This window comes from Semicossyphus pulcher, unplaced genomic scaffold (assembly GCF_022749685.1).
Source record: "Semicossyphus pulcher isolate SPU_LCO1_2020_fin unplaced genomic scaffold, fSemPul1.0.p SCAF_15, whole genome shotgun sequence".
Lineage (NCBI taxonomy): Eukaryota > Metazoa > Chordata > Actinopteri > Labriformes > Labridae > Semicossyphus > Semicossyphus pulcher.
Genome location: NW_027211659.1, coordinates 25980956 through 25993197, shown reverse-complemented (window position 1 = coordinate 25993197; position 12242 = coordinate 25980956). Strand labels below are relative to the sequence as shown.

At 40.4% G+C, this 12242-nt stretch overlaps 1 protein-coding gene across 1 annotated transcript in view; it reads right to left on the bottom strand.

The window, feature by feature from the left end:
- LOC138592197 (inactive dipeptidyl peptidase 10-like) overlaps positions 1-12242 on the bottom strand; it is a 106059-nt gene that overhangs the window by 32314 nt on the left and 61503 nt on the right. The window contains exons 2-5 of the mRNA XM_069662891.1: positions 11032-11143; positions 10414-10509; positions 791-885; positions 257-331 (exon numbers count right to left, since the gene is read on the bottom strand). Of these exons, the coding sequence (XP_069518992.1) occupies positions 257-331; positions 791-885; positions 10414-10509; positions 11032-11143 (378 nt within the window). The remainder of the gene's footprint in view (positions 1-256; positions 332-790; positions 886-10413; positions 10510-11031; positions 11144-12242) is intronic.

Sequence of the window (12242 nt, the reverse complement as noted above, 5' to 3'; positions counted from 1 at the left end):
CAGCCCCGGGGTTGTTGTAGTTTGTGCTTCTGTTTAATTCTCACAGATAAAGCTCTTCTCATATTTCTAAACTGGCACCCTTGCTGCATCGATCGATGTTGGCTTTAACCCACCGCCTCTGAACAGACAGATTAAATATCTCCATGCTGGTCACATTTCCATTTTTGAGTTCATGAACTGTAAACTTTCCGTAGTCGCAGCCTCAAGCCCAACACCAGTGTCAGAACATGCAACCAGAATATTAAGAGGTTCTCACCTGCTTCACATCATATCCCAGAAGAACAAAGTTGAGATCGGGAGAAACGGCAAACTTTGATGCTTTAAAAGTTGCCTGTAGGAAGAACAAGAAGAGGATAAGACCACGTCATTTTATTCATCCAGCTGAGAAACTTAGAATATAACAGACACACTTGGCAGACAAAGAATGTCTCAGTGCAACCCCAGAAGCATTCTGACAATCTGAGATCAGTGTAAAAAGTTACAGCGAAACTTGAGTCCACACTGGCAGGCCTGAGCACCTGCTAAGGGCAAAGATGGTTTCCATGGTAACAATGAGGCATGATATTAAGAAAAACCAAAGCAGATAATAAAAGAAAGGTCAAGTTATCTACCAGAGCTTAATGTGATGAGTATTAAAGACATTATTTTCATGTTATGATATTGCTTCGTGGAAATTGGAATGTTGATTATACAGTCCTGTTTTGTCGTGGAGCCTGATGAAAATGAGGAAAATCATAAACACGAGAAGAATTTTACAAGCGTGTTCAGAAAGTGAGCAGCGAGCACTTACGAAGGTTGTGTTTTTCAGCAGGAGTTCCGTCTCGTTGCTGTTTACGTTGGCTTTCAGAATGTCTCCGTCCCAGCTGCGAAAGATGATGTCCTCATCTACAACAGAAACATAACGTCATAACTTCACATCGGAAAGGTTATTAACGTTCATCTACTGGGATGTTGGTTTGAATTCTCACAACAATACAGTAGGCCTATAGATTATTATTGTGGTCCAAAGAACGAGCTTTTACTAAACATACCCAACACTTTTGGAACCTTAAAGATATAATCTCAAAGATCTCAGTTTCTATTTAGCCCCTTACGGCGATAAAAGGCCATTGCGGGGGCATACGTCTCAGATAACCAGACGTCCACGGTTGGCTCCGGTTGTAACTCTTGATTTTCCTGGCTGACTGTCGCTTTTCTTTTCAGACTGTTTGCTTCATCTGAGTGTCGAGTTTGTTTCTTTTTCTTTGGATTTTCACTTCTTTTTTAAGTTACTGTTTACTCGGACCGGAATTTTTAAAAACGAAACTCTTCAAGATTATATCGTTTTGTTTCTATTTGTGAAACACTCTCAGGTTGGTTAGTTTCCATCCATTATCTACACCACTTATCTTGATCAGGGGTGCTGGAGCGTATCCCAGCTGTCATTGGGTGAGAGGTAGGGTACACCCTGGACTGATCCCCAGTCAGTCACAGGGCTGATACATTGAGACAACGTTGGATAGTTTAAAGCACCAAAACTACTCGATCAGTTTTCCAACAACATCATGGTTTGGTCTAAAATAATACATCAATGATGTATTTTGGTTTCACACTGGAAACAGCGTTCTCCTCTTTGAGAGAGAAACAGCTGTGTTGCAAAGGTCATGAAGCTCGCCGAAGAGTTCCCTGCTGCATCCTGCAAAACCACGCCGTTGGGCATCATCGGCCCATCTGTTGGAAAACAATGGCTCAAGCCTTCCAAAAGAAATGTCTCTGTTGATCATCCATCAAAGGACCTTGGGAGAGGTTAAACATGTACAAGCAAACTCAAACTGTGCTAAGTAAACAACAAGCAACAAAGGATAGATGACAATGGTTCCCCCCCGAGAAGAGAATTTGACAAGAGAGGAGAAGCTAACAACGACAACAGCAGCACCAACAAAGACTCATTTAGGAGGATCTGTCTAAGACATCAAGGCTCATTGAGATTACGCTTCAACTTCCAACGATGGAAACACTGACAGGAGAGCCTGGAATAACTCAAGTCTAATCCCAAACAAACACTTCAGTCCAGGGAGGCCTGAATTCCATTAATGCATCAGACAGGTTTAAATCATTTCAAGGTCCCATCTCATGTAAATGTCAGCGATTAAACTCTGAGGCATCAATCTCAGGAAAGAGGGCTGTAGACTCACTTAGATTCAAAACACTTTGCAGTTTAATGACAGGAAAATAAATATGAAAGACTGATGGATTGCTTGTGTTTAACCTACAAGCAAATCCTCAAAAGGGCTTTTTACCCTCAGTACAAAGTCTCCTTTGCATGTTTTATATGCAGAGCATGTATCAAATCAATGGTGATATAACAGATTTTACAGAAAAGTAATTGGAAAATGGGGCAGTGTCCTCCTGGGCTGACAACAGTTCCATCAATAAAGGCTCTGAGGATAAAGGTGACATGTAATCTCAGCTGTGATTAAAAGTGTCCCAGTTATCCAGTGACTCACCACTGTTTCATAAAGGCCAAGAATTAAAGGCAATCCCCTGTTATGGGTGGTGTTGACACTGTTACCAACTGATAAATTACACAGCTCCAACTCCTGAACTTCAGACTGAGGTGTGGAGAAAATAACCAGGTTTCAGAGTATGAGTCAAATAACCAGAAATGGATTTCAGTTTCATTCTGTTTGGCGCCACCTACGGCGAGCAACGGTAACTGTGGGAGCACACTTCCCAGATATCCAGACAGTGCTGCATGTGTGACGTCCACGGTTGGCTCCAGCTGTAACTCTTGGTTTTCCTGGCTGACGGTCGCTTTCCTTTTCAGACTGTTCGCTTCATCTGAGCGTCGAGTTTGTTTCTTTTTCTTTGGATTTTCACTTATTTTTGAAGTTGTATCTGTAGTCATCCATCTTTTCTTTGTTTGTTCAGCCATAGTAGATTACTGTTTACTCGCAACACTTGCAGAGAGTGGAAAAGCAGCCGCTTAGCTCCGCCTACCCTCTCTGGCAGACCAACCACTGCTGGCTGATGGAAAACGTGTCACTAACTGGGCACCCAGTCTGTAATACTGCAAATGCAAAGGCTTTCATCAGTGGGCCGTAGCCATTGTGTTAACACATTCGGTGATAGATAGTGACTTAACAGATATTTAAATGAAAATCATCACTTTAACCCCGGATGATGATGACAGACATCATGGAGGAAGTGATAATTACAGCTGGACTATTTAAACCTAAAAGTTACAATATCTCCAGCAGCTCGGGCTGCACTGCTTGTTGAATTATTGAAATCAAATTCATTAATTTGCTGTTCTATCATCATAATATTATTATCTGTAAACACAGGGATGTTTATTGTACTAATGAGGGATGCTGCACAAAATAAAAAAAAATAATGTGTGACTGAACCGAGTGTTGAGGCAAACGTGTCCATATCCATATTTAGTTTCAGCAGCGCCTCTGTCTTTTTTCATTTGTTTCCAATGAGGTAACATGAGGTGAGAATGGCAGCATGCAAACAACCTAAATGGCACCTTTTCTGTTTCATATTTTTATTGATGTGTATACAAGAATAACAAAGGCACTTCCATCAGGCACATTGGTGTCAGCATTAAACATGTTTGTATACCCTATTAGATTTAGATTTGCATATTTTAAGAACAAAGAACGATTACAAAAAATAAAACCAGGACAATACAAAACAAAAATTACTTAGACATAGTCTGTATAGAATAATTAAACTGGCCCCACAAACATGAGAATAAGTTAAAAGAAAAAAAAAAAAGAAATAAATAAGAGGAAACAGGAATGGGGGGGGGGGTGTTACATTGTCGCAAAAAGATCCATAAACGGTTGCCATTTATTGTAGAATTTATTCAAGTTTCCCCTACTTGAATATCTCATTTTCTCTATTTTTAAGAAGGACATAACCTCCTTAATCCATTGTGTGCTGGAAGGAGCTGTTGTGGATTTCCAGTTAGAAGGAGGTGGCGTTTAGCAATCACGGAGGTAAAAGCTATTACTTCCAAATCTTTAGTAGAGTATTGGGTATACTCTTCCGGAAGACCGAAAAATGCCAATGTGTGGTGAAGTGTTTATATTTTTTGAGAATACCTTGGACATGGTATTGAAGTAAGTTTGCCAAAAATTTGTCAGGGCTGGACAAGAGAAAAACATATGTGTAAGATTGCACGGTGAGCCTCTACATCTGTCACAGACATCTACTGTATTTGGGAAAATCTGTGCCAACCTTGTCTTCGAATAATGACATCTAAATACAACTTTAAACTGGATCAAGGTCAAACAGGCACAAATAGATGTTTTGTGAATGACCTTCAGTGCGGATTCCCACCAATATTCATCAAAAACCAATCCTAGTTCACGCTCCCAAGTCTCTCTTGTGTTGGTGGTCAGATGACCATCATATGACTGAATAGAACTATAGATTTTTGAGATTAAAGACCTTTGTAAATGATTAAATTGTAAAAGTTCACCCCATGGCTGCTTTGGTAGAAGGTGAGGGAAGTTGGGGAATAAGGATTTTGCACAGTTCCTCACCTGGAAATATCTAAAAAGATGAGAGGGTGGAAGATTGAATTCAGTAACCAGGTCTGTGAAAGAGCAAAAGACCCCTTCCTTATAGAAATCCTTAAAACATTTCAGTCCCTTATCCTGCCATAAGGAGAAAGTGGAATCGGTTAATGTGGGTTTAAACTTGGCACCTGTTCAAACAGAACTTATTTGTGTGGCTGTTTTGGACACTTCTAGTTGTGTTTATCGTGCTATCATCCAACATTCATACTACAATTAAACATATTCTCCTTTCCATACATAATTCATCATGCTGTGCAATAATTCCTGCTACACTGTGCAATATGTTTCTATCTCATTCTGCTTTTAATCACAAAACTACACACCGTGTGTGTTTTGATTTCTAAAAATGACTTTACAATCTTCCGTGCAGAAAAATAACTCCTGCATATCTTTCAACAAGGAAAAATATGTGAATTGTTTTTTATCGTCATATTTTTTAATCCTTTTATTTCCACCTACTTTTTGTCTATTTTTATTACTTTAGAACTTTATTTAATTTGCCTGTTTAGTGAGCTGCTGTAACGAGTAAATTCCTCCTGTGGGGAATCAATGTATCTTATCTTATCTTATCGTAACTTATCATATCTTATCTTATCTCATTGTATCTTATCTTATCTTATCTTATCTCATTGTATCTTATTGTATCTTATCTTATTGTATCTTATCTTATCGTAACTTATCATATCTTATCTTATCTCATTGTATCTTATCTTATCTTATCTTATCTCATTGTATCTTATCGTATCTTATCTCATTGTATCTTATCGTATCTTATCTTATTGTATCTTATCTTATCTTATCGTATCTTATCTTATCTTATCGTATCTTATCTCATTGTATCTTATCGTATCTTATCTTATCGTATCTTATCTTAGTACAGTAAGGTAAGAGTTTTGTCAATGTTTCTCATTTTCCAAGTCTATCTATGAGTTCTACAATATGGTCCACAAGAAACTATCATCACAGACAATTAAAACAATTTGTGGGAGCAAATCAAGTGTTGCAATTCTTGTAGTTATTAAGAATTACAAATAGCTAAAAGGAAAACCAACTTCAGGGGGGTGTTAAATATCCTGCCTCTTTCTAGCCTTGCTGCAGTTTTAGATCACTTTCCCTCTGCAGACTGACGCCTCTGCACCACTGTTAGCTGAGTATATTAGATGGTTATTGGAGTGCAGATTGTAGGTGGTTCAATTTAAACCAGTCAAGGTAACATTGGGCTTTAGAAATAGAAATCGAAATAGAATAGAAAGCCTTTATTGTCAGTATACAGTGCACAATGAAATGTAAGAAATGCTTTACATTAGGTGCATGACATTCAGGCATCCACAGTAACACAGTTAACATGCATTCAAGAGCAGAGTGGATATTGCACAGTCAATACCATTCACCATTTGACTGCTGGCATACTCCAGAAACTGACTAGTGTGAAGTTTAGCACCACACATCTCAGCGCCTGTGTACACATGTCCAGTACTGCTGAGTCAAGTCGACACCTGCAGATACGAAATGGTTCATGTGTGTTACGGAGTAGAAAAAGTTTCACCGTCTAGATCCGAACAGATTTGTTGGTCTTTTCATTTTCACCGTTGAGAATTATTTTTAACCCTATAGACAGGATTAACTTTCCATTAGAGTGTGCAGCAGCTGTTGTGGGGCTGGAATTAAGACATAAATGGCACGGCCGGTCCATGGAGAGGGCTGAGGTTTGTTGTCCTTGGTGATGAAGCAGGTGTTCAAATGAGAAGTCTGTCATTAAGTGAGGTGTTTGAGTAGTTCTTAAAGATCCACTGTTTGTACTGTCTTGCAGAAGGTCTGATTTAGCAGTCGGGGAATGCACCGCCAACCTTCCAATTGGGAGACGACCAACTCGACCACTGAGCCATTGTGAAAACTAAATCAACTGAGTACATTGGTTTTCCTGGATCGAGTCACTACTTTGGAACATGGCAGATTACTTGTATATGACTGAGTTAATGCCATTTGTTAACATTTAATGCCTTTAAAAGGACACAAGAAACCGGCTCACACGACTGTGGACTAAAGAAATCAGTTTGTGAGACGTTTGCAGTCTTAAAGATTCAGTTGCTGGTATCCAGTTTCTCCGTGGTAAAAGCTTTGGTCAGAGCGAGGACGTCACAGAGACACATTATAAGTCCTCTTAGCAGCAGCTGGTATACTTGTATTCAGCCTGTCATTTATCATAGCTGCACTGATTGCTCCATTTGTCACTGAAGTGCGTTCAGTGAGGCTTTATGCACGAGCAGAAGAAGAACTATATGAATAATTAGAGAGATCTGACACTTTAGTCCATCTTAGCTTTGCACTCTGCAGGATTTACTTGGTTTGATGCAATTTACGAGGGCCAGTACATCGAGTCTCCTGACATTGAATATGTTGATATTAATAATGGAAATAATTACTTAGTGTAAGAAAGCCACCCTTCATAGAGACAAACCAACAAAGATCCCCAAACTCTGGTCCTACGGAGCATTTTAGCTTCTTCTAGCTCACAGCAGCTGTCTCATCAGCTTTGACTCCAGCAAAAGAAAGCAGCTTTTCATCCAAAAGACTCTTAACCGTTCACTTCTTGTCTAGCATTAAACAGCTGACAAATAAAGTTAAAAGTTAGCAGTGGATGCACTGAGCTGCCAGAGTCAAATATTTCTGCAGGGAGTTTGGGGAGACTTCAGCAGGACTGGAGTAAATATTAAACTTTCATTCATCAGTTGGTCAAAAATCAACTCTAATCAGATGCCTGTCGCGTTCGGGTCAAACCAAACTTTCATCAGTCATAAATATTGTGTTTTACATTTGATTGCCTCAAGGTCCCATGATGGAACTCCTCACTAGGCATCTGAACACATCAAATTGCTGATCACCACTTTCATTAATATTTCAGTGGTTTAGTCGACTTTGTTACACCTGTGGTGTTCCTGGTCAAAAGTGACCGCCATATGATGAATGTGTAACACTAGATCATGTTCAAAATATCCCCATTCACACCCACACATCCCCCCACATGAACCACACATTTCAGACTGAACCATTTTTTTGAACCAAATGAAGAGGAGATTGAAATTGAACCAGAGATAGAAGAGGAGGTCTGAGACATGGAAGACAACATTGATGGATTTTCAATGTCTATTCTTTGTATATTAACTGCAGTTATTCATGTTAACCACAAGTCTGAGACATTGTTTACAGCTCAAAAAGGTGTTTGGTTTTTGTGGTCATGTAAGAGCAGTTAAAGCAGACCGGTCAAATTTGACCGGGAACACCAAAGTAAGGGGGGAGAAACGAACACGACAGGAGGGGTAAATAAGCCAATGTGGTACTTGTTAGCCTTCCTGATGATGTCCCCGTTGATTGTGTTCAAATCTGCCGACTTACCAAATAGTAATTAACTCCCTGAATGCTAATAGAACACATTTGCACTGTAAAGGAAATCTGCAAACATTCTCACAGTAATTATAATCGGAAGGATTTCAAGGCAACCTCTCAACGAGATTGAGACAGTCCTCTGTGCTGCGCTGAGAGAGTCATTGAAAGTTTTCAATACCATTTAGTTTTCCAAGAACAAGTTTACAACAAAGAACACGTCAACCTTTTTCACAAACATCTTCTCTTCTAAGTTTACTTGAGCTCTTTTTCTTTGACAACGCAGCATTCAAGAGGAGCAGGTAGATCTGCAAGGTCGGCCTTTCAGGAGCGGAAAACTGAGTGTGACAAACACAACAGAACTGTCAGAGGAAGGTTCTGACAGGGTAACGCCACAACAATACAAACAGCCGCGCTTCAGTCAATCACCAGACAGCCTCATAAGAAGAAACTACGCCATTACAACAAGAGGTTGTTGATGTGGTACTCTCTTTGATGACTTCTTACGCGAAACAAAGACATCGCTCCTTGTTGAGTGCCAAGGCAGCGCTTTTAAGAGTGAACAAAATGAAAAAAGAATCAACAAACGTTCTGTTACTTAATGGCTGGCAAACATTAAAAGTATTTAAAAACATTCATATTCAAATTATATTTATTATCAGGCCTTTTGCAAAAATAGAGCTGTTGGTTGCTGCTTGTGTTGTGGACCAGTTTGTCTGCTTGGGTACTGTGGCAACAGCAAGCCAAGCATTGCTAGCACACTTTTTGTTGCCATGCATGTGTTCGTTGAATATGTGTAAACGAAATGGCTGTATGACTGTATGAGCAGCCAACATCACTTAATGTCGAACTGTGTGCAACGCTAGTTTGGTCTGCTTTACGTTTCTGAGTCTTAGTATGACCGCGGTTTGAGCTAATCATTTGTTAAACGCATGGCGGGCACCGCGGTTCTGTGCTGCTTTAAAATCAGCAGTTCTATTTTAGCACTGATGATGCTGAATGTTATCCTCAATGCTGCCCTTCCCTTAGTTTCCCCTGGATCTGTCTTCTCCATGCAGCCTGGGCCTGTAACCGTTAGCTGTGTCAATCCAGGGGCTGCAGCCTTCGAAGGCCGTATTTGAAGGCCGATTGCGTCACAGAAGCGTCCTCCATTTCCCCTACGCGCCGCGAAGGATCCATCGGGTGCATCCTTTGCGGCCCAATGTATCCCGAGATTAATTGCGCTCCAATTCAAACGAAATGGCGGACTTTTAAACGGCCGAGGAATACACTGTAAAATGTCAGTTTTCGGTTTCAACTCAATTGAATAGCAAGTGTTACACATGTTTAAAAAAACGAAAGGGCCCTTGAAACAAATTAATCTTTAAAATAATCAACTTAAGTAATGTTAATTATGCTAGCTAGTTAGCCCGCTAGCTACCTGTTGCTAGGCGACAGGAGTGGCGTTTGGTGACGCAATGGTAGACCAGACCGTCTCATTTCAGTTCGACTTTAACTCCTACGCAGGCTATGAATGGAGCATCCTACGTGGACCGCCTCCTTAGAAGGCTGCAGCCCGTGGACTGGGACACAGCTTTTGCCTGTAAGACAGTTGGTAGGACCATCACTGTCATCCAGACCATATGAAAGACTGCCATAAAGTGTTCACATTTTTGTCCCACATGATGGGTTTTACTGACTCTTACTCAGTGGCACCATCACTCATTTTTAGTGTCTTGTAAGAAACTTTCATTAATTTACAGAGGAAAATAAAATCCTGCGCCTTTATCCCAAGAAGTTTCCATAAGGGTGCTTTCACACCTGACAGCTTTGGTCCGGACTTTACTCGGAAAGTCCAGTTCTTTCGATGCATTAGAACCAAACCACTGAACCACGGTCTGCTCGAAAAGGTGCTGACATTTGCAGAGACACACAGCGAGATGAGTAAAGGACAGACGTGTGGGAGCAATGAAGAAATAGAAATATGGGCTGACCAAAAAATTTCACAAATGCTTCTGGAAACGCATAAAACACTAAAGGAGAGTGAAGCTGATTGAGTGTGATTGATCAGTGTGCTCTCCCTCTTTGTTTTCCCACGTTGAAATTCTGACCAATCAGAGACCATCAAAACTTTCGGTCCTCTGCTGAAAGCTGCCGTGTGAACACAAACCAAAACTGGAGGCAAAATGCAACATTGTGACAATTTGGTCTTTGATTGGGATCATACAAACGGACTGTAGGTGTGAATGCACCCTTAGCCTACCTAACAGCCATATTAACCTACCCTAACCACGATTAATACTGTATACCATGACAAGTCTTTCCCAGACCGTGACCACACTGCAGACACATGCGATAATGAAGAAAAACATGTAAAAATGTTGTGATTGAACGCAATCTGGGATTCTGCTGAATCATCCAACATTAGTAGCATGTCGGTGTACTAAATGCATGTGTTTTGTTTTTCTGACACACTCACCGCTGATCCACTTTGCATCTGGGTCATGTATCTGGAAGTTTCTTTGAAAGAGGTCATCCAGAGTCAGCTGTGATCCAAAGGGCTTCCCACTGTCGTCTGCAGGAGAGAGAAAAACATCTGATGAACTATCAAACAATTAACTTAGTTAACTTTTTAATGTACCCAGTAATTGATATTGAGCCCTATAATACAGCTACATTAGTACAGCTGCATTTAATTAACTTTTACTCTCATAAGCACACAGATGCAAAATGTCCAGGAGATGCAGGGACAGGAAGTACCTCTAACACTCTCATACACACTATTACAACCCGTCCTCATATTTTCTGTGTGAACAGTTAAAACTTGTTTGTGTGTGAGATTCACTTCAGACTGTCGCTGGTTACCTGCTGTGTACTTTCACTGCTGCTCTGAATTAATAAAAATGCAAATGAAGGCAAAACAAAGTGGAGACTTTCAGCGCACAGGCACAACTGTGAAGGATATCGATGTGATACCGACAAAGCGCATGCTGAACACAAGGACAGAGAGTTGAAACACAGCCAAAGTACTTTTTTCTCCATGAATGTTTCATAAACTGCGACTGCGATGATGTCATGCACCTGTGGGGAGTCTCACCTTTTGACAGCAGAACAATGGACAGTCCGATGAGCGAGAGCACGACCACGATAACCAGCAGGGAGATGCCGATGCCCTTCCAGTTTTTATCGGCTGCTATCGTTGCTATGTCCTAAACAATAAGAGAAAGAAATCCTGTCAATAATAATGAATCATGAAATATACCAAAATAACAACACACAGAAAACGGGGAAAAGGTCATTTATTAAGGACGTCAATGTCCTTGATGACTGACTTTTTCAGGCCTCTAGTCATAGCTCCCCCCATCGTGCACCTGTTAGGTAACCGTCTTGCTCTGTAGGTTTTAGGCCGCATAGCAAAACAGAGTTTGACTCACAGTATTGGCACACTCTTGAGCAAGAGAAAAAAGCCATGTGTAGTAAAAGTGACATAATATTTAAGCCTGGACAAAGATTATATACTAAGATCAAAACAAACCGTACACCCTGGACTGATCACCAGTCAATCACAGGGCTGACACACAGAGACAGACAATCTTTCATGCTCACATTCACACCTACAGACAATTTAGAGTCACCAGTGAACCTAACAGGCATGTCTTTGGACTGTGGGAGAAAGCTAGAGTACCTGGAGGGAACCCACACATGCACCCGAGGAGAGGAGAACATGCAATCGAACTAGGAACTGCACCAGCGTGCAGCCCTCCCTTTTCTTAAATATTTTCATATCCACTGCTTTCCCTATAAAATGATTCAATAAAAGTGGCCTCACAGGTCTCATAATTTTGTCAAAACCTCTCATTCTTTTTTATTATTCAACATAATGAGGAGGAAAACAAAGCGCTGCATGCACAATGTTCTGAACAAGAAGCTGGAAGGTACCACAAAGGAGCTCTGTCCAATTCAGCAGCCTGTACACTTTGTGCACCGTCATTCCTTTTTTACAATGCACTAAACAAAATGTAAAAACATCAACAGACATGCAACAGGATGATACAGAAGAGGGAAATCTTATCTTTCCAACTGAAAATAAAAAGAAGGCTGCAGCTATTATAGTGCATATATTTTATTTAGTTTCAACAAGACTGTTCAAACAGTTTTGTGGAACAAGCTTTTTTCATATTGTTATATGAGGGTATATTAGTGTTGCCACCCGTCCTTTAAAATACGGAATTGTCCCGTTTTTAATCAATATGGGACGGGGTTTGTCCCATATTTCTGAGTTGTTTTGAACACAGCATCATCCCACCC